The sequence below is a fragment of the Zootoca vivipara genome, chromosome 17 (genome assembly GCF_963506605.1).
Source record: "Zootoca vivipara chromosome 17, rZooViv1.1, whole genome shotgun sequence".
Taxonomy (NCBI): domain Eukaryota; kingdom Metazoa; phylum Chordata; class Lepidosauria; order Squamata; family Lacertidae; genus Zootoca; species Zootoca vivipara.
Window position 1 is genome coordinate 13,154,093 of NC_083292.1, and position 23,684 is coordinate 13,177,776.

The 23,684-nt window shown below is 42.0% G+C and overlaps 1 protein-coding gene across 3 annotated transcripts; it reads right to left on the minus strand.

Annotated features, from left to right (window-relative positions):
- Positions 1-1,148: 1,148 nt before the first annotated feature.
- Positions 1,149-21,562, minus strand: YPEL1 (yippee like 1). Of its 3 annotated transcripts, none has more exons than XM_035098430.2 (5): positions 21,185-21,562; positions 14,204-14,486; positions 9,361-9,404; positions 7,501-7,609; positions 1,149-6,246 (listed from the first exon to the last, which is right to left on the minus strand). In XM_035098430.2, exons 2-5 carry the CDS (start codon positions 14,318-14,320, stop codon positions 6,157-6,159), a joined length of 360 nt encoding a protein of 119 aa, XP_034954321.1. In that variant the 5' UTR covers positions 14,321-14,486; positions 21,185-21,562; the 3' UTR covers positions 1,149-6,156. The 3 variants fall into 3 exon arrangements, with proteins under 3 accessions (XP_034954321.1, XP_034954317.1, XP_060125655.1); XM_035098426.2 differs by lacking the exon at positions 21,185-21,562 and adding an exon at positions 19,202-20,247; XM_060269672.1 differs by lacking the exon at positions 21,185-21,562 and having other exon boundaries at positions 14,204-20,247.
- Between the last annotated feature and the right edge of the window lie 2,122 nt (positions 21,563-23,684).

The window sequence follows — 23,684 nt, forward strand, 5'->3', positions numbered from 1 at the left end:
GGGGGACTTTTTCCTGCAGTTGAAGGCTGCTTAATTTGTCAAAGGGCTGCATGCCGGTAGTGAATGGAACCAGAACTGGTGGGATCAGGGCACCCCTTTCTCTCTGCCCTGCCTATGCTCCAGTTTTTCTAGTATTTGAGAAGCATACACTGGTTTTTACAGAGCCCCTGGGGAAGGTTTTATTTTGAACACAGCAGGCTTGACATTTTATGTATCTTGAAAATTTATCCTCTATTGACTCTGGGTGGATTCCTTCCCTTCTACAAACCCATGGACAATTTTCAGACATGCGATCCTCTACCTTATATGGGGTGGAAAAAATAGGCTGACTTTTGACTTTTCCTTCCTTCCCTGTGAAAGGACCATCCGAAGGCAGGCAGTGATACCTAATCCTGGAATCATGATTGGTCAATCCCAGAATGGAGGAAAATTAATTAGACTCCTAACTTAATATTGCTTATGGATTTGCATTTGTGCTTTAGTCCAACACTTCTTAGCATTTCAATATTGGTCTGGGATAGCTGGTCTGCCACTATCTCCTTCCTACCTCTATACTTAACAAGTTGAGTAAGAAAATTTACCATACTTTTCTTTTTTTATTGGCATATGGAATACATAAGGTATCAGTGGTGGGCACTGAATTTGCAGACTGACTTGAGAACAGGATATACTGGTGACGATTTCAGCTTTCCAGGTTTTGAGCCTTATGCAGCCAAAACCATACCAGCAAACTCAAGCTTGCAAGGAAGTAGGACAAACATAATTATTTACAGGGAAATAGCTCAACGAACGCCAAGCATGCTCAGTTGCCATGGACTGAGGATTGACTGCTGGAAAGGATAGAAGAGACAATTGTGGGGGAAGGCATGGCTAACTAGAACCGTGAACATTCAGGTGCTGGCCCTGCTGCTGCTTTTTTATTTTTTTTATTTTATACCGTGATCAGATCATTCCCCCACATCAGTAGCAGCCAGCAACAATTGCCCTCTACACCCTAATATTGGTCCAGGGAAAGTGGAACTAGAATCTTTCACAACAACTAGAATCTTTTGCAACAAAAACTTCACGTTTTGTGTAAGAATTGCTTTCTCGTTAAAATGTGACTCTTCTCCATCCTCTTAAAGGGGGAGGGCGGGGGAAGCACAAAATCCAACAAAACTGAAAACGTTTATTGTGATACCTCAAGTAGATACAATAAAGGGAAACAACAACTTGTGTACAGTATTGCCAAGACAGAAACCAGAAAGAAGCCACATCAGCTGCGCAAAAAGTAAGCGTTTTCCCCAAAGTGTTCCAGCAATGAGGCACAAGTCAATGGGCACCTGCTATCACTCCTGTGTTTTTGACCCTACCTTGCTTCTGTGAAATCCCTGTTCACGCCAGCATAAGAGTACTGGTGGTTGCCTCTACACTAATGGTACAGCAGGTACCATTAACTTGAACATTTGCTGTCATTCCTTTCACCATTATACAAAGTTGGATAATAAACTGTGGCTATCTGGGTTGTGTCATCATAAAACAGGTTATCGTAGCAGACCATAATCATCTCTGGAAAAAAACAGCGTATTTTTGTAAATCTCACATTTCAGATTTATTAGAAATCAAAATGGTACAAGCCCAATTAATGCTGACATTCATATTAATGACCAAGTGCACTGTCCCTTTCCCTTAAAAAGGGGAACACTGCTCCTCTGAAAATCTAATTTCACCCGACACCAAGGGAGCTTTCAGTAACGCTTATGCATAATGCAGTCCTGTGACATAAGGTTCATCATACAGGTAATAAAGCAATTTAGAGAGACATTGGTAATTTCAACTCCACAACATAATATAGTTAAACTTGGGCCAAGAGTAAAGCAATGCTCTCTAGCCTTGTTTAAGAAACGGGCCAAGGCGAGTTCAAGTTGTTCTGGGTTGTTACATAATAGGATTCATGGCAATAGCACAGCAAGTCAAATCCGTGTGTATAACAAGACTGATTAGGCTGAGAAGCAAGCTTTTATTGGGACAAGTGGTGAAATAATGCAACTTAATATTCTGGAAGCCTGGTGTTTTCTTCCAGTGGTGAAAAGCTGTCCACAGCTGTTAGAGAAGTAACTGCCACATGAAATTAGTTCTTACTACTGTAACGCTCACACCAAAGGAGCTAGGGGAAAAAATGGAAGAGGAAAAAAAGGTGCACAGTGGGGCTAGTTCAGATGCACAAAAAAGCTTCACATCAGCATCCTTATAGATACATCTGCATGGAGGAAGTTAGCATCTGATCCAGCATGACCATGTCATGGCATTGTTTCCTAGCGTTTACTTTGCTAGGTGCCTGCCATTGTGGTTCTGCAAGATTAGACATTCCTTCTTCCACATGGAGATTTTTAAATTGCCTGATCTGGCCCTCAGTCATGCCATATTGTTTGGTTCGTTTGTGCTAGCCATGGCTATTGAGTTCGAAGGGAAAAACACCTCAATACATGTACACTTTGCGAGCACATTTTCTGTATGTGCGAATGAACATTCTTCCCAAGAACCAGCTTGTAGTCAGTTCATCTAGTCCAAAAAGGGGGGGGGAGCTAGTAGGTAGCACACAGAAGTTCACAAAAAATTGTTGTTACAATTTATAAAATATATATATATATATATATAATAAATGTTAAGACCAACAGTAATAAAAATAACAGGTAACAAAAGTGCTCAAGTTGAAGGGATAGCGTAAACTTACCCAGAAAGAACACACAAAACCTTAAATAGAATACATTACACACACTCAAAATGGTTAAGAGGGTAAATGTTTTGAAAAATGTTCAAGTATTATGCTTATGTAATGCTTGAAAGTTCAGTAACCAGACTGACCTTTTATACATCAACCAACATCCAGCAGTATCTGGATCCTATACTGACACCCAACCTGTAAAATTGAAGCACCCAGTTTTAAAGACCTTCCTGCAATGCCAAGAAAAATCATTCATTTCCCCCCAAAGGATCTAATATGCAATGCTACTTGATACCTACAGTATCATTTTTAGATTTAGAGTTCTCTACCACCCTTCTCATCCCCTTTTCAAAATCCATAAAAATATTGCTCTATTTGGTATTCTTAAATGCCTTATCACTACAAATGACTTGCATTAGATTTTTTACCCGCAATTTGATACTCCAGGTGCCAACTAAAAAATAAAAATCTCAAGTTTTTGGCATCCAGGTTTAACAAAAGGTTTAGGTGAAACCTTGTACCCTGAAGGCCAAACTACACAATATATGCAAGTGTGTTTTCTTAAAAGCCCCTCTCTTTTTTTAACCGTAAAACATTCAGGAGAATTAGTAAGAATGGAAAAGAGAGAGAGAGAGAGAAGAGGAGCTCCACTCCAGCCCCTCTTCAGGCCCTACCCACAGCTTGCCCCCAAAATACAAACATACAATTGAAACCGTGGGGGCAGAGGGAGAATACTTGGGGAAATGATTTGGAGCAGGGGAAAGTCTAAGCATCTCCCGTCTCCACTTTTTTCATCCCAAAGTGAATTTTCAACTTTTAAGGAAGGCTACGATTACATGCTTGCCTCCAACGTGTAGTTTAGACCTAAGTGATTTAGGTTTAGAATATGAATAATGCACGGATAAAAAGAGGTTGGATTACTCTTAGGTTTTTTCCCCTCTAAACATTTTGTCTCTCAAACTCTTTTGAGTCTCAAACTCCTGCCCAAAAAACCTGACCGAAATTTGTCCTCTAATTCCTGTAAGTACTAGCTGAGAGACATTTAAACCAATGAGGAACCATGCTTTTGAAAAAGATACGCTTCTAGCAAATTTCATAGCTGGTACGGCTTACAGCCAGCATTGTGAGCCAACAACAGGGCCCATCTGCTTACGATTTCAGTACTTTCATGGTTGGCATACCAGTTAGAATATAGTTCAATATAGTTATTTACTGTTTCAGCCATAAGCAGTGGAGGGAAGATGGGAAACCAGACCTTTCGGATAAAGCGATTTGAAAGCAATACAAAATAAACAAAGACCGTTTACTGATATTCAGCGAGGCACACCAGACAGATGTTTGCACAAGTCACTAACCCACAAGACACACAGCGCCTGCCTATTCTAGGTTCCCATGCTGATTACTCTTAGTCCAAGGGGACTGGAAGGATCTGTGATGGCAGCACTAAGGGGGATACCAGAGAGCCAAGTCTTCTCACGAGAGAAACTTCAGCGGCTTGTGGTCGATGGGGGCGGCTGAAGCTGCTGCTGCTGTCTAGGCGTGAGTCAAGATAACTCCTGGTTCTAGTGTACATTTAGATCAAGTACTGTACTGAAGATGAATGGATAAACAAACAAACAAACCCTCATTCATATTAAATTAAGCACCAGAATAAAAGGTCATTCAGCAAAACAAAATTTGAATCTAGCTGTCACTAGTACAGCTCTTTGGATTTGAATGCCTAAGAGGTAACTATGTACACACACATTTAAACAGATATATTCAATATCCTTTTTTTTTTTTTTTGCATCACAGTGTAACCATACTACTTCCCAGATGGTTTGCTTGGGAAATAATTCTTCAAACAGAAGAGGGAAGGGACATTTCCTCTTTAGGGAAAGATTACTCTTACGTTTAACATGAAAGATAAAGCTAAAGTGCAGTAGAGACTTGAAAGCCCATCAGACGAGGATAGCAGCAGCCAGCAGAGAGGAACAATGCAACGTTTTTCTTACGCCATGTAAAAGACATTGTACCGGTATTAGAAAGAAGCAGATTTTCCAATGTAAGGCTTTCCGTATTATTCATGCTATCAGCAGCTATGTGGTGTTAGTGTAAAATATCCTCCAATCCGTTCCTCCTCTCATAAATTTTAGAATATTAATGCAAAAATCATGCCATAAAAATTATTCAAATCTCTTGAAACAGTGTGTAGAAAAGTTCCTATCAGTGAACTTTACATACACACACACATACACACACAAACACATAGTGGAAGTGTCTGACTGAGTCACCCCACATAAAAGCAGCAGCTGGGGGAAATTACAAGCTGATGCTTATTTCACATAACTGTTTATTACAAAATGTGCTTAGGGATGATTCAGCCAGCAAATCAAACGCCCCTTAAAAAACCTATCATGAAGAAGTCAATTTGCGTTTTTTTTTACCTGCTCCCCAACTTCCAACCTCCCACAGGTAACAGCTAGAAGCTCTGGCCACTTTCACACACAAAAATAATCCTGTGTGCTTAAGGGCTGCAAGAGCAAATCACTTAATTAATATCAACCTCTTTATCCAGTGCATTAAAAAGTATGTAGCTACATGGAACCAGCCATAAAAACTTCAGTGGATGTACAAGTCCTTGTTAAAGGTACAGTACCGAGACATTTCACATGACATTAAAAATAAGAGCTGCATATAGTTGCATCCTTTGATCTTGAAGACTTTGCTAGACATTCTTTCTTAAAAGAGCAAAGTTTAACTTTCTTAGGAATGTTTTGATTTCGGTCAGACCTTATAAGTTAGTTGACCTTGTAAATTATTATTCCACCCTCCTTCTCATTTTCTTTTTAAACTAAAAGCAAGGATTTATAAACCTCAGCCAGTACAAATGACTAAACCTTTAACCAACCTGCCCGAAGATACACACAAGCTGCAGTACTTTTTTTTTTGAAAAAAAGAACTAATGGTTACTACAATATTATGTCCTTCTCACTGCAAAGAGAGCACAGAAATTGCTATGTTTGGGGTCATGGGGAAGGAACATGCCTTACATTCACTCTAGGACTGTTCACGCAGGCCTTCAACAAAATTCTGGGGCAAGTGATGGGGGGAAAGCATGCACAGAAGAAAGGAGCATTTAAAAAGCACAGGTCAAAAGAGAGCGCTAGCTATTAAAAGTAATTTGAAATTAGGGAATTATTCCTCTAGAGTTTGTAGAAAAAGTCGATCCAAAACAACTGTTCACACAGGAATACATATTCAAAAAGAGGGAAACTTACACAAAGAGAAAAAGGCAAAAGATGGCCTTTCGGGGAAAGGGGGGGGCACAAAATTACACTACTCAGTTTGGAGGTTTCAAAAACGCAGCAATTTTCTCAGCCAGCCCAACCAAAATCCTTTTTGCATTAGTCTTTATAAAGCATGTTCCACAGATTAATTGTCCAAAGAGAGAGAGAGAGAAGTGTTCCCATTTACTCCCAGCCATTGTCTTTGATCATGTGGGCAAGTTCAATGATGAATTTTCCTTCTTTGTATTTCTGACTGCTTTCAAACGCATGTTCCTAGGCAAGAAAATAAAGTATTAGATTTCGTGATCCGCCGCCTCAAATAAGAATGCTTCTTAACATATCTGTTAGGGGCAAGGCAAGAGTATTGCTCAGCTTAACTGTTGTACTTTATGCACTTCAGCATCACTGTATGAACGAAAGAGGGGTGACCTGGTTCAAACCTCAACAGTTCAATACTTTACACAGGTGAGCAATGGACTCAATTATTAGCAGAAGACTGTTGATTTAAAGCAAGAGTGGAAACCACTTTCAACCAGAAGACTAGATCAGGGGTAGGCAACCTAAGGCCTGGGGGGCGGATGCGGCTCAATCGCCTTCTCAATCCGGCCCACAGACAGTCTGGAAATCAGCATGCTTTTACATGAGTAGAATGTGTGCTTTTATTTAAAATGCATCTCTGGGTTATTTGTGGGGCATAGGAATTCGTTCATCCCACCACATTGTTTGAGGGACAGTGGACTGGCCCACAGCTGAAAAAGGTTGCTGACCCCTGGTCTAGATCAATCAGTGCCTAACCCTCCATGGGCATATTTGTCAGGTGGGCAGCTGTGCTGATTCCATATGATCAGTGGAGTGACCTGAGCAAAAGCCACAGGGCTTGTATTTGGTGCCCTATTTAAGCAGCGCCAAAGCAGGAGACTCAAAGGCTCCTGATTGCTCCTTTGCGCCACAGCTTTATTGAACCAGCTCCTGGTGTCAGGTAAATGGTAGGTGGGCATGGCCAAGCCAGAACAGCCTCACTGGAAAGCCTAAAACGGGGGGTCAACAAACTTTTTCAGCAGGGGTCCAGTCCACTGTCCCTCAGACTTTGTGGGGGGCCAGACTATATTTAGGGGAAAAAAATGAACGAATTCCTATGCCCCACAAATAACCCAATTACTACTACTACTACTACTTCTACTAGAGGAAGGCCAACTGGTGATGGAAGATTGGGTTACCTCTCTAAGATGTGGATAACTTTTACCCATGGATCTGAATTGTAGCCAGACTTGGTCAATTTATCCTCAGGCCACCAGTCTGACAAGAACACAAGGCATCAAAGAGGGACTGACAAGACCCAGAGGGTATCAATGTTGGGGTACTCACACTAGACCCACTGAAATAAACAGACATTAATAACTTTAATGAGTCTACTCCGAGTAGTACTTAGTTGGCGACAACCCAGATACTCCCACATTTGCACACAGCCTATTCCAATGACCAGACAAAACCAAGCGGTTGCATGTCCAAAAATGGGCAAATGCTTACATATTTCCATCCAAGAGTGGTTTTGCAGTTTTCACAATAAATATCTGCTACTGCATGCAAGCCTGTCAGAAGAACTCTCTCTTCTGCAGGACCACAGCCCACATTCACCCTGCAAGAGAGAGAGAGTGGGGAAAGCATAAGCCATTTTATAAGAATTTAACTTCCCCTCCCATTAATATAAAGATACAGTGATACCTCGCAAGACGAAAATAATTCGTTCTGCGGGTCGTGCCGTCTTACGAAAATTTTCGTCTTGTGGAAACAAATGGCAGATGGCAAAAAAAAAGCGGCAAAAAAAAATTCGTCTTGCGAGACGCGGCCATAGAAAGCTTTGTCTTGCGAGGCAACAAAGAATTGCTAGGCGCTTTCGTCTAGCAAGTTTTTCGTTGCGCGAGGCAATCGCCTTGCGAGGTACCACTCTATATGCAAATGCTAGATGCAAAATCTCAAGATCATTCACACCAGGATTTTTGGCAAATATTTCCAACATCACACAAGGAAGCCATTTTAAAGCCAAGATGCTTTGCTTGTTCCTCCTTACATACAGCAAGCTTTTGAACACAAACCAAATTAAACATTTGTGTGATTTCCAACCTAGTATTAATTACCAGGTAAATTGTTGTAGCCAGTGCCATTTTTCTAGAAAAAGAGGTGCCAGAGCTCATCATGAAGTTCTCCCTTGTTCTCTTAGAATGGCAATGGTGCCCACCTGAGAGGTGCTGGAGCTGAGCTCTGGTGAGCTTCATCTGGAAAAAAAAGCCCTGGCTTTAACTATGGCTTTGTTTCTGTGTTTCTTTTAAAAGTAAAGGACCCTTGGAGAATTAAGTCCAGTCAAAGGCGACTATGGGGTTGCGGCGCTCATCTCACTTTTCGGCTGAGGGAGCCGATGTTTGTCCACAGACAGCTTTCGGGGCATGTGGCTAGCAGGACTAAACCGCTTCTGGCACAACGGAACACCGTGACGGAAACCAGAGTGCACAGAAACACCGTGTACCTTCCGGCCGCGGCAGTACCTATTTATCTACCTGCACTGGCATGCTTTTGAACTGCTAAGTTGACAGGAGCTGGGACAGAGCAACGGGAGCTCACCCCGTCGCAGGGATTAGAACTGCCAACCTTCTGATTGGGTTTAGACCAATAGCGCCACCTGCACCCCATGTTTCTTTTAGCTATGGCTAGGAAAAGGTGGTTATATGCCACCAACAGAAGTTATTACCTACATTGAAAAGGATTTTAATAGATACTCTAAAGAAGAAAAAACGTTGCACTGTAAAGTCTATAGTTAGTTAGAATTATGTTTCCGTATGGGCTGGTTCCAAACAGAACTTTTCTGGCATGCTAATTAAGAGGAACTTAGCTGTCTTATATCAAGTCAGCCCACTAGTCCACCTAGCTCAGTTTTGTTTACACTGGTTGGCAGCATCTCTCCAGGAACCTTTCTTATCTAGACTTGATCTAGACTGTGGATCTTTCGCATGCAAAGCATGCACTCTTTTACTGAGTCACAGCCGTTCAGCCCTCAGAAGCCTTCCACATGTGCCTGACTGAAGGATGTGTGGCCTTCTGCAGGCAGAGCAAAATCCTTCTCTCACTCCATTCAAAGTATTTGAAAACTACAAAATGCCAGATGCCAGGGAGCAACAACACAGAAGGGCTACTGTATTTCAGCCATGTTTATGGCTTCCAAGATGTCTGCTAGGCACTGTGGGAAGCAGACTGCTAGACTAGATGGGCCACTGGGCTGATCCCATAGGGCTCGACTTGGGTCTTTGCATAAACCATGACAAAAAGCCAATCCACTCACATGCTATTGGTGTAAAATAGTCCTCCTATTTCATAGAAAATAATAATTGCACTTACACTGAATTAAAGAGGTAGGCTCGCCCCTGGCTTCCCTGAAAGGACTGTAAAAGAAAAAGAAGACATATACATATATATAAATATTTTTTTAAAGCACTAAAACATTGTCTCAATGAAGAGGCAAATCAAAGCATTGCATCTGAACTTTGAAACTAGCACATTGTATGTCAAGTGCAAATTCAGCTGCATGTACAGTATTGTTCCAAGTAATTATTCTTCAGATCTGCCACATGGGGCTGGAAACTCATTGTCTAAGCTCTAATCTCAAAACCAAATCTTTCTCCAATTGTTTGTGCAACTACTGCTAGGTATAGTGCCTTCTTTAAGCCAACAGTGTCTGACACTGCTGCAATAGACAAAAGAAAAAGTATGGTACGGGAGTTAACGTAATGTAGTATAGCAAAGAAAGATATGGCACAGTTCAAAACCTTAGCTATAGAAGTCTGTAGCTCCACTCTACCATTAACACACACTGTTTTAAGGCAATCCACTGTTCCTTCCCCATCAGTAATATGGGGATAGTAACAGTCTACCTTATAATATTATTGAAACCTTATTGAAATAAAACATGTGAAAAATACATGGATTTGCCTCTCAATAATTTATTGCACTCACTTTGCCCTCCACTTTTGTTGCTTATTTAGTAAGCTAAATAAGTAAGTTTTAAATAAATTTTGCTTTTAATCAACTTGGGTCATTATTCCCTAAACTAAGCCAAAAAATGACACAGGTGCAATTGTATAGGATTACAGAAAATTAAAATTGGATAACTAGAAAAATGAGTTCACTGGGCATTCTCCATTCAGTTCTTGAGTTATTAGAAAGAGTTTCAAGTTGGGTGTGTGTGTGAAACTGTCAAAGTGCACCCCACCCCACCCCACCAAAGGATTCTAGTGTTAGGAGAAGGGACACAATTAAAACTGGAGATTTAAAATGACACTCAGTTATAGCTGGTGCTTTAAAAAATGAGTCTGGCGAGCCTACTCCTAGCGTCTTTGCTCCCCAATAAAATATTTGAGGGGGTCGCCCCCCCAAAAAAAGTTGGTAGGAAACCCAGCCAGATGGGCGGGGTATAAATAATATATTATTATTATTATTATTATTATTATTTTATTATTATAGGAATCGCCATTCAAATGGTGTGTGCACACCGTGTCATGTGATCGATTATGTGGGAGGAGTGCTCACCTGCCTCCCCCCATGTATTATTCAAGTTTGCACCCCTGGGTTAAGCACTGTCTGAAGCGGAGATGATGAATGGGGGAGCAGAAAACAAATTATAATCAACCCAGCAGAACAAGCAGCAGTTCTTAGGTCCCCCATCTCCCCCTTTTACCAATCTGGCTGGCTCCTTTTTTGGTTTAAAAAAACCAGATCCCCCTCACCCCAAAAAACCAACTAAAGCTAGTCTTTAATTCTTGTGCTAAGCTATCAGGCGATTAAGGAGATAATATGAATATGAGAATGTTCTTAGTGAACAAGAGCCAGAAAGAACCAACCTGAGACAAAATGGTAATATTCTGTAAAACTGTTCCTACAAATGAGCTCTATGCAGAGTTGCTTATGACCTGGTGAATGTTCAGATTCAGCAAGATTGTCATTATAGAGCACGTAAAAGTTGACATAGGTCAGAAAACTGCATTTAATACAAGATGTATATTATTCCTAAATAATTGTTTTTATTTCAAACACTGCCAGTCCTTGAAACATTGTTAACTAAGTGGCAGAAAATGTTGCAGTGTGATAGATGGCAGAGACACAAAGACTCTATAGAGTTCTTGTTGCTAAAAAGTATCACATATGGAAGATTTAGAATTCCTGAAGAAATGGCTGTGTCCATTTACAGTTAAATGGCAGAACTGATAAAGGATAAAGTAACACATAAACATGAGCTAGAGCATTCAGAAAGAGATGCCACCAACACTTAGGAAGCTCCAACTACTACACAGTTGGTACGATCCATTTTTAAAATCTAAAATAATCTCCATATTAATAGTTCTCCTCAGAGCACGAGATGCGCTGGGCAGGAAAAAAAAACAGGAGGTGACAGCCCCTTTCGAAGTACATGCAAATTTATGCAAGGGGCAATGGGATTCTGCACCAGTTATTAGTTACATGCTAAAAACCACATTGTAGTCATATGGAATGCAATTGTATCAAAGCACCTTCCTATACTCCCTATATACAGTACAGTGGTACCTCGACTTACGAAGGACTCGACAACTGAATTTTTCGACTTATGAATGGGGGTAATGGCCGCGCGCTTACGAATGTCTCAACATCTGAAAGGAAACCGCGGCGGTTTTAGATAGGGTTGCTTCGACTTACGATTTTTTTCGTTTCCAATGCATTCTAATGGCGTTTTTCAACTTACGAATTTTTCAACCTACGAAGGTGCCTTCGGAACGGATTAAATTCGTAAGTTGAGGCACCACTGTACTTGAAATGAAGCTCTTGAATTCATCATCATTGCTACCTAACAGGCCAAACGGGAATACAGATCTCAAACAGGAATTTGAATACATAAAAATGGCTGTAAAATGATGTCTATTCCATAAACCAGCAAAAAATTCAGGATTAATTCATTTAGTTTTCATTACCACCCTGTCAGAAAAGATCAGAGAAAGTTACACCATATATTTTAACATTATCCTTAGCAGGGAATTTTAATCTGAGCTATGTGTGCCTGAGAAAACATGTGTCAAAATACTGATGTGCAGCAAACAACAAAATTGTGAGTCACAAATTTATGGCTTATAGCCATAAGTTATTGTTACTTACAATACTCAGGGTTAAGAATTTTATTAGCACCTGTTTTATTACAACTTAGTTGCCTTTCCAAGTATTGGCTCCTCTGATTCATATTATTTAATTGTTCAAGAGTTATTAACAAGTCCCATGTCCAATATACATCAGCAGGGTAAAATGGTCTTGCAGTTGAATAAAAAAATAAGATTAAAAATTTAAAAATTACTAGCTATAGTACCCAGAACTGTAAGTCAAGCAAACTTTTCAGGCAAACAAATAGCCTGTGGGAGGGCTAGAGGGAGGGAAATGAAGTTAAGACAGTAAGATCAGATTGGCAAGGTGCTACACCCCTTCTTTACATAATTTGTATGCAACACAATCACAGTATCACACATATCTGTACCATCCACTAGCCATTGCCATTTGTGTACAAAGTGTACACACACACACACACACCTCATATATTTGTTTCAATGTCAGTGCATGAGGATGATTGAAGCTAAGCTACTAATAGTTCTCTTTGGAAGGTTACCCAATACTGTATGTTACTGCAATAGTGGGAGTTCCTAGGAAATCTGCCCTCCAATATTCATTGCTGGAAGAAACAGGAATTCCGGAGGAGCACCAGAATTGGTGGGTTGCAAGTTATACTGGAAAGCAATCTTCCTCCCATCTTTTCAGCAGTGTGAGTGATTCACATATCACCACGCCATGTAGTATGCAAACCAGGGAGTGTTTGGATTTATTTTAAGGGCAACAGTGAGTCAACTAATTGCACTGTAGTGTTTGTTTTTAAAACAGGCATACCCAATCATTTACACCTTTAAATTACTGCTATGTATTCAATTTTCATCCCATCAAAGTCTTGTGAACATACCTAATTAGGAAAACCAGGCATTGAAAAAATCAATAACCGTAGCGGAAACCCTCACCTCTCTCTCCGTCATCTAAAAACTATACCAATTAACCTAATTAAGTACAACGTTTAATTACCAGGCATATTTTACAGTTACATGACCCTGTCCCACCAACATATTAGTCACAGTATACTAATCTTGTAACAATTAAAGAAGATGGGTGTTAGACAAATTGTCAGTCTGAAACCATTTTAAATGTTTGGTAGATTGTTTATTATGCTTTTACCTGAGAATACAATACTATTTTTAACACACAGGAAGTACAAAATTATGTGAGGTTTCTTTACAGAATATACTTTGTTTAAAAAAATTATTTCTTTAATTTTGGTGCAAAATTGACTGGGGGTGAGGGGGAGAAACAAAAATCAGTGGAGGGAGCATCTCTCTTGTCATATTCCCTTTATTGTGTTTCTGTGTGATAAGCTTAAATCTGCAGCACAAACCAGAGCTGTAGCAACCGCTAACAAATGCATATTCTTCAGAATATATGCATGTAGATCGCAGCATATAGCAATCATGAGAGACCCCATTGCTGTGAAGGAAAATCTGAATATTAGATGCTCTTCCTGAAGTCCAAATTCCTCCCCAATGCACATGAAGAGTGGATACAGAGCAGGTGAATATGAATATATGCTTGGGAGAATATGGTCTCTCATTTCAGAAACATAGAAACTCCCAAATCTTTGCATAGGAGTTGGGAAAACTGCCTGGGGAGAGGTTTCTTCATATATTCAGATCTCAAAGAAGAGCCTTGATTCACAGTTGTTACCAAAAGTCCTTCAAAAGAATGTATTAAGAACACATTAACATTTGAACATAGTGTAAGTTACACAGCGATTCTCTTTGGAAGAATCATGCTACCAAACTAAAACAAGCAGGTTAGTCACATTACCTCAAGTGACCACAACCCTGATCAATGTGCTTCACATTAAGAGCACTTCTTTTAAAATATCAATTACACATCATTCCTGCCTGAGAAGAGACCAAACACCCCTCAAGAAGTAGCGCCTGAACACAAACAGAATGTAATCAGGAAATACATTATGTAATTTTTTACGCGGTGTATTTCTGATAGACCCTGAAACACATAGCTTTGGGTGTATCTTTTTGTCTCATTATGGTAGTTACAAACAGGCACCAGATCATGCATTCATGAGGTCTAGAGACAGGCCACTTGCCTTGGAAATTAGTTCATCATGATTGGCTAGATGGGCTCTGCAGTGGATACAACTGTAGGTCCGATGACAGTTTGGTAGGTAAGCCTGGAACGTTTTGGATTTTGTCATTTTTACCATTTCTGTTGCCAGTTCTTCACTCTGATCAGGGCTGGCACTTGAAGAATTACAACTTTGCTGAACTTGCTGACAAAAGAAACACTGGAAAATGCAAGCAAAAGCCGTTGTTGTTCTGGAGTGTGTGTGGCAGCTTCCACACAAACGCCACAGAAGAAACAATCAAAACCTGCAACAGAAGAAAGAATAAGGTTACCAGATGTCCCCATTTCCCGGGCACAGTCCCTGGATTTACAAACCAGTCCCCATACAAAATCCATTGAAGTTGAAAAGTGTCCCCGGATTCATTGAAAAAAAATCTGGTAACCTTAAGAAAGAGGCATATAAGCCACTTCAAGTCTTTTTATAGTACTTATTTCTAATTAAACATTTAACTTCTCCATTTTATCATTAGTTTAAGTTTAAAATGAAATGGGTACCTTAAGTTACATGCAGTGTTGCTCCCTGTTAAAGTATCATGCCTGCATGTATATGCCACAGAGTCCTACATGGGAGAGGAGAGGAAACGGTAGGGTAGGGGGGCCCTATTTGTGCACTGTAATACTGAGGTGCACCCAACCTCCCATCCAAAAGAGAGATGGGGAACATTGCAACAGAGGGCAGTATGCAAACACAAGTATTGGAAACTCAAGGGAGGTAAAACAGCTAGATGAACAAAAGGCAAGCATAACTAACATTCCACTCAGCCAACACAAAATAGTTGCTGGGTAGGCCAACTATGAAACTTTTTGCCCATAGGTTCCCCACAAAATAAGTGCATTCTGAAGTCTGCTTGTTCAAATCAAACGGTTAACCACCGGCTATCAGGTTTGGATGAAAGAAGCAGCTTGCAGCCACACTGGAGAAGGAGGGGAAAGACAGGGAGCATATTGAGTCCAAGGCTCACCTTGGCTCATTTCCATCACAATAAGCCATGGTGTATAAGGACGTTTAAACACAGCCAAAGCCCAAATAAATACTGAAATATGTGGATTCAAAAACTTCATAGAGTAGCCTCTTCAAACAGCTTTCTATAAGAAATAGGTAAAGGTAAAGGGGCCCCTGACCATCAGGTCCAGTCGTGTCTGACTCTGGGGTTGCGGCGCTCATCTCGCTCTATAGGCCGAGGGAGCCAGTGTTTGTCCGCAGACAGATTCTGGGTTATGTGGCCAGCATGACAAAGCTGCTTCTGGCAAACCAGAGCAGCGCACGGAAACGCCGTTTACCTTCCCGCCGGAGTAGTCCCTATTTATCTACTTGCACTTTGATGTGCTTTCGAACTGCTAGGTGGGCAGGAGCTGGGACCAAGCAACGGGAGCTCACCCCGTTGCAGGGATTCGAACCGCCGACCTTCTGATCAGCAAGCCCTAGACTCTGTGGTTTAACTCACAGCGCCACCTGGGTCCTTTTTTATAAGAAATACTGCTGTTCAAAAGGAAGATGATTTCCAGAAACTTGGCAGATGTTATCACTCCATGGATGCCAGACACTCATAAACCTCTGTTCATTATCAGCCAGCTGAAGCAAGAGATACATTCTCTTCAGATCCTCGAGCTTCAAGGTGGTCTCATTTGATTCTAACATGTAATAATGAACTTAGGGTCTGGAGACCACAGACATCTAGTACCAATGCTGTATCCCATAATAAATCAACCTGAGTGCAAGGAAGTGCAATAACCCTAACCCTATCCTCCCTCTGCTGATTAGTCCTTTCCCCAAGTTCTTGAGGAGATGCAGAGAACATGGAGGAATATGATTCCCTTTGCACTTGCTTTGTGGAGTTTTGCATTCTGCAAAAATCCTGTGAGAAATGAAACACGAATAGACCCCTCCCATACTCTTTGGCATGCACAGGTAACTTCTTGGGGGTGGAGGTCTTGTTTCATCTTTTACAGATCTTCAGAAAAAGCAATGGGACCCTCTCAGTGCTTCCCCACAGTCTCTGGAAGCATTTATAAAGCACTGGAATCAAGGGTTGGGTCTTTCTGTATTTTTGACTGGGCTGTTGCGTAAGATTAAACCATCTGTCAAATCTTCAAGACAAAGTTTTTTTCCTCCCAAACTCCACCGCCACAGGCACAGGCAGAAGATATAGCGATAGGAGGGCTCAAGGGTAATAACTGCCTAATAAGTTAAGCCAAAGATTTCTGAACCCTTGATTAAGTACTATTCATATACCTATCCCTGATATCTGCAATCTGCCATTGAGGTACATCTAAGAGTGCCTGGCAGTGACAGATTGTGCATTTAGTGTGGTGGCACCCGGTTTATGGGTAGTCTACCTAATAAAATCAAGCTGGCACCAACTATAATGCGTTTTAGGCACCATTACTTAATTATTTCAGGGAGCATTCTTATGAAAATGATTAACTTGTTTTTCAGAACCTTCATGTTAGGTGACCCATTCTGTGCTTCTGTTTGTTTGTTTGTTTTTAATGTAGTTTGTTTCTATTTTATTTGTTATGTTGTTTTGGTTTTAAACTGACTCATATTGTACACTGCATAGATATCGGTTTTGTGGTATATAAAGGAACAAACAAACAAACAAACAAACAGTAGTTTCTTTGAAACAGACCTACATGAATTGCCATACCTACTGCAACCAAAACAGCACCATCCACACACTACAGGTGTGGGCGAATCCTGAGGTTTACAGAAGTACCAAAGAGAGAGAGATGAAAATAGAGCTCAAATTTACTGAACTATGAAAAGATTTCCCTTTTAAAAGTGTAAGCAAAACTGATTGAGATTGTAACGACAACCAAGTCCCCCCCATTCCATTTCCCCAAACTAAAGGAGTTTTAAAAGCCATCAAAATGTTTGTCTCCTAAAATGCTAACTATACAGATGGTTGGACAGTGTTCTCGAAGCTATGAACATGAGTTTGACCAAACTGCGGGAGGCAGTGGAAGACAGGAGTGCCTGGCGTGCTATGGTCCATGGGGTCACAAAGAGTCGGACACGACTAAACGACAAAACATACAGAAGGGCATGCTGTACAAATCTGATATTCTCTGCCAAGCCCCATGTGAAAACAGGTTCAAGCATTGGAACATATGTTTTTTCATGTTTTTTTTCAAAACATATGTTTTTTTCAAAACATGTTTTTTCAAACATTCATTCTAGACGCAATCAACACAATTTTCATTTTCATCATGCCCTTGCTACTCCCACTTGAACATGCTACCTGTTTTATTAGATGGATAAATAAGTGTTATTTTCATGTGGTATTCATACACTGAATGCATACAATGTTAGCTCTTCTGTCTAGCAGCATGATGTCATTTAAAGGAAAGCGTAATCTTAGTAGGCAAGCAGCAGCCAATCTTAAGCATAGTGGGCTGTCCTAATTCTGCACCCGGATGTATAAACAAATATTTAAGCATGTTAGCTGCAACAGAACATTATCAGCATACAACAGATCTACAGAAAATTAAGATATTCTCAAACCATAAAATGGCTTTTATCAGGAACACAAGCAACAGGTCATCTGATTCTAACATACAGCATGTCCCACTGCTATTTCACACATTATACTTATAGAGGTTTTGTACTATAACAAGCCTTAATTTCATTCATGTTTTTACCAAGCTACTAAAAGGGCTTCTATTAAATATGAACTACAAAAATCGTGGTTATAACATTATCCTTACTTATGAGAGTACACTGCAATAAGCAGATAAGTATTTATTTCTGAAGAAACACGCACAGTTGATTTTTGCTAGGTTTAAAACCCCTAAGATTTGTTATATAAGACACATAAAATGTGGCTGGATAATTGTTCATTTAACTGAAGAGAAGTTGTTTCCCACCCCCTCTAAACAGTAAGTAAGAACTCAGAAAGATCAATTTTGTTTTCCTGTCCTGGACTTTCCCATGAAGTCTGTGAACGCTAAAGAACCTTTTTGATCCACCAGCAATCCAGACTGCATCAAATGTATATATAGAAATAGATGTTGCTGCATTGTAGACAGTGCTAAAGTGACTTCTGTGAAAACACATTTCCATAAGACCATTTAATAGACCTCACCCTTACTAATCTTCAAACAATGCTAAAATAAAGAGAAACAAAAGACTTGTGCAGATTTGATCTTTACTTTCATGGGCTGTTGTTAGTGGAGTTTTCTAATCGAAAACTCACTACCACACACAGACCACAAAGCTAAACATCACTGCCTGCTCTGATTTTAACCAAAACATCCCCTCCCACCCTTTCTTTTGCCTGTTCTTCCTCTGAAGTGTAGAAACAATGGGTTCGGAGCCTTGAGGAAAAGGCAACTTTTCATCGAGAAAGGCAAGGGCATTGCAAGAAGCAACGTTCTAAAAATAAACATGCACCTCCAGTCTGTTTTGGACAATACAGCACCGGGGGGGGGGAGGAGATGAAAGGACGTGCAGCAGCAAAGTCCCAGCCAGCCTACCCACAACAGCAGCAGCCAGCCCGCGCCCGGTGGATCAAAACAAAAGGCCAACGGCTGCTGCAAACGGCTCACTTTCTGGCACTGTTTACAAACAGTGTCTGAGCGCCCCCGGCGGGGTCGACCTAGAGCGAAGTGAACCACGCTGGCTTCGACTTGCCCCGGGTGGGGGGTGTCCAGTTCTGGCAAAAGGTCGGGGAAGAAAGGTGTTTTTCCAGCTTCATTTCCTTGTCCAGCCGCAGGGCGATCAGCTCGAGCCAGAATTCCAATTCCACTCTGCCCCAAATTCCAACCACCACGAAACCGAAAGGGGAGGGGGAGAAAGGGCAAGTTCTCTTTTCTGCGGTTAAATCAATGAAAGCGAAAGATCTGGCGAGGAAAAAGCCTCGAGGGCTGACGGAAAAGAGCAAGCCAGCATGCAGTCACAAACAAAGCAAAGCAAAACAGATCCGGTTCTGCAGCTGAAGCTGAACGAAAATCCCCTTACCTCTGGGGCTTACTTGATCGAGCCATTGAATAGCAGCCTAGCAGGCTCCAAAACAACAAGAAACTGCAGAAGGGGCGGCACGTATAGACGACCCCCCCAGCTGCTCAGCACGATCGTCATCGGAAAATGTGCGAATCCGAGCAGCAAACAAAACGCCCCCCCCCCCCCCGCACCTCAGCTCCAAACCGACAAAGAGCTTGCGGAGGCAGAGTGACACAAAACCGACCCAGAGATGTTTACTGTTCTACTGCCCCAGATAACAGGCTCAAGGACCGCCTGCATCTTGCAGGGAATTTCTGCGACGCTATGATCAGGGGTAAACATACCGCCCTTGTGGTGCGCAGCCCTGAAAGATGGAGTGCGGAGCGTGAGAAGGAAATTAAATCACCGACGCATACAGAAGATTACAACTGAATTGGCTAGGATAAGCTCTTGTCCCCCTCTCGGTAACACGCTAATTAAAAATAACAACACTCATCTTGCAACACAATTTCTTTCTAAACCTTTAAGCAAACAAAAAACCCTCATGGAGGCTATTGTGTCCCCTATTACCTCCACAGGCTGCAAAAGCCAAATCCCCCTGCACTCCTTTCTCAGACTGCTCAAACAAGGGAGGAGAAAGAGGGAAGCCTTCTGTGTATATGCGAACTGATGCTTAAATATGAATCAGAAAAAAACTCTAGAACATACAAAGCATTAAGTTGCATGCTATTGGGTTTCTGAGCCTGTGCAGAGTACATTCCAATACACATTCACCTATAGTAATTCTATTAAGAAACTGGACTTCCATTTGAGACAAACAGGTAACAGGAGTCCCTGGCTAGCAGCTCTGATCAGACCTTTCTCAAGGATGCACAATTCTTTTCCTTCTACAGCAAATAGAAAAACAACTATTCTTTTCCTCCATGTGTTGGAGGTTTCTTTTATTTCGTTCAGGATTTATTCATCTTTTAACGGTGAACCTTGGAAGAGACAAAAAAATCCAAGTAAACAAATCTTTCTCCTCAGGCCAAACAGACCACATTACTTAAGGTTGTCATCTCAAGGGGCTCAGATGATGTTGAAATTGCTGTAAGTTGCCTCTGCCAAGAGGATGCAATAGAATATAAACTTGCAGTTATTAGCAAAATAATAAGTATTAGTCAAGGCTATCACTATCCCAGAGTATTTTTTTAAAATATTTTTCTGAATTACTTTTATAACACTTTTGTTTGTCAGCTTCTCATTATCTGAATGCATTTTGCTTCCCTGTCCTTTTGTATTACTGTTGCTGTCTTCCTAGGCTGCAATCCTACATATCTACACCTTGGGAATAAGTCCCACTGAACTTGAGTGTGGATTACTTCTGAGTACATATGCAGTAGAATTGTAGCTGTTCATATTTTAGAAATCCTCTTTTTTTCCCCAAGCAGCCTTGGCAGGTTTACCTAGAGGCAGGATACCATCACCCAAACAACAAACATCATTTTGGGAAGTTGCTATAAGCCCCTCTGAACCTCCAGGGAATATGAAAATATAGTCAATAAAGTAGTTGACTGGACACACACAAAATATAAATACCCTACCTCCTGCCAACAGAGGCAGTCATACAAATAAAGGGATCGTCATCAGCCCCAAAGTTCATCCCCCCAATCACAAATGTTGTGGAGGAGAAAAGGACAAGTCCACCCCAATTATAAACTGATCCTGCCCCCCCATCAATGACAACCCTTCCAGGAAGGACTACCTGAACTCCTCACAATCCTCAGGTGTGTGGTTTTTATTTGGGAGGGGGAGGAATGAAAGAGAAGGGGGAGGGAGACAAGACACTGAAATGTGTGAGGAGCGTACCCCCCACCCTATCGAGATGTGCCTCCCCGCCAAACACCAACTCACACACACACACACACAGTCCAGTTCCCCTTTCTTCTTTCTTCCCTCGTCCCAGACGGGGGAAAAAAGGCAGGTGAGCACCAAGCGGCCGAGGAGGTAGAGAGTGTCTACCTGCTATGGGGGGGGGAGGGTCGCGCCGCCACCGCCGCCTGCTCAACGAGCGCCGACCATGACCCAACGCGAGGCGGGCAGCGGGGTGGGCGGGCTTGGGTGTCCTGTGAGGGAGGTCATAGAAAGCGCCAACCGCCACCGCCGCTGCTGCTCCCGAGCCGGTCCCCCCCGCTCTTCTCAGGGCCGAGAAGCGACCGAGAAGTCATCCTGGTCGTCCTTCGGTCGTCGGTGTAGTCGTGGTTGCTGTTGCCGCCGCCGCCGTTGCTCTTTCCTCCTTCACGACCCCCACACGCACGTTTGACGCCGCCCCGCCCCCTCGCCGGCCTTTTGTTTTGCTTGGACTCTCTTGCTTTTTCTCCCCTCTCTCTCCGCCCCCTCTGCTCGCGCGCACTTCAGCCGAAGGCGCACGCGCGCTGTCGTTAATTTATTAGCAGCTGGGGTGGGGGGAGGGAACTCTCGCGTTTTGGCTCCGCCCCCCTTGAGCGCCCGCGCGCGCTTCAACGCGAAAGACTCGTGATTTGCCTTGCGCTCTCCGCCCCGCCTCTCTAACTCCGCCCACACTTGGTGCGCGCTATTCATGTCCTGAGCCGCCGTTAAGAACGTGGACTCGTGGTTTTTAAACCCCCTCCGCTTCGCACACGCTCTTTTGGGCTGTTGTGGTTTTTTAAAAAAACAACAACAACAACTCCGCCCCCTTTTAGCGCTCTCTGTCCCTCGCGCACGGACTTTCAAGGCGAGGCGCAGGCGCGCAGCTAAGGCGCGAGGCTTGCGCGCTGCCGTTAACAAGCGCTGTGGGCGGGGGGAGGGGCAGTACAGCGACGTTTGGCCCGCGCGCGGACTTTTGAGGCAAGGCGCATGCGCTTCTGGGAAAGGCGGGAGTTTGTAGCCGTTAAATGAATAAATAAATAAATAAATAAATAAATATTGTATAAATGATAGACGTGGAATGTTGCCGCTGCGGCCGCACGTTGTCAATCACGAGTCATATACTCCCCACCCCCTTTCTTAAAAACAACAACGTTGCAGTTGCTGCAAAGGGCGACGTGTGGGGAATGCAATAATGATGCAGAATACATAGATTTTTGTGTGGTTTTTATCTTGTATTTTTATGTTATGTGAACTGCCCTGAGCTCTACCGAGGGCGGTATACAAATTTAAATAAATAAATAAATAATAGGGGTAAAGTGGTTTTTTAATGACATCACTTGTTAATTACCGGTAGCTGATGAGCTATTTATTGATACCAGCTAACATTAAAATGCCCCATGAAGGTTGCATATTATAATACAGCTCTTTACAGCCCTTTAAAAAGCAGCATCTTGAAAAAAATATTGGGGGGAGGGCAGGTAAACCTTGCCCCACATAATCACAAGATGTGGTGCATGCACACAGTTTGAAAGGCAATGCCCATTAACCTTTTTTTGGGGAGGGGCGGTCCCATCAAATATTTTATTGGGAGGTTGACCCTAGGAGTTGGCTCCTATGCTGGCAACTATTTGCGCAGATAATCTTAAGGATAACAATTCATGCTTTCTATGAAGTCCACAAACGCTAATGCTTTATGGTGCCGCTCAACTTTGGGTTGTTACAGAAACAAAGAAAGTTGACTGTGTGGATTCCCAACACGTTTAGATAATTTCTCTTTACTTTTATTAAAGATTTATCATAACAAGATAACAGCCAGTATTTTCTCTTTTTCTAGGCATAGCTGCCAAGTTATCCCTTTTTTACAGGGATTTTCCCTTATGCTGAATAGGCTTCCTCGCGAGAAAAGTGAAAACTTGGCAGCTATGTTTCTAGGAAATATGTGGAGACAAATTCCAGAGGAGTATTTTGTATAGTTTTTGCTTGCCACAGCCCTTGTGAAGAGTCACTGTGATTATTTTGTAAACTTCTCAGGCTCAAATTGAATTGTCAATTTTTGTACTTTTTTGCTGTAGTATATAATATAGAGGGAGAGATATTGAGTGTTTTGGTTGTGTTTTTATATATCAATCTGATACATAAATTAATCACAAGGTTCAGTGCTTTCACTTGTGGATTTTTATCACACTACTGTTGTAAAAATTTGCGGAGCTACACGGTCCTAGGAATAAGTGGATCCTTGACCCAGGTAGAGTCCAGGTATCCTGGCAGGCAGACGAATTTAAGCGTCTCCTGCCCACCAAATAACAGAGACCAAACCAGGACTTACGAAGCAAGGCACTTTTATTTTCGCTGTTGCAACAGGGTCCTTCCTCTCACGCAGGAGAACAAGGAAGGAACCCCAAACAAAGGTGTCCTGCCCTTAAAAAGAAATTTGAAATTGGTTTCAGCCCACCCCCCAGAAGCATCATCCATATGTCACAGAAGGGGTGTAGCCCAAGACCCCCCTCCCTAGATTCATCATAGGTACATCATGAAAGGGGAGGTCTGGTGGCAGTAATCTGAGCATCCTGGACCCTGTCCCCTGCCCCCAAAACCTAATCAACAAAAAAGAGAGATATTTACATTTCCCTGT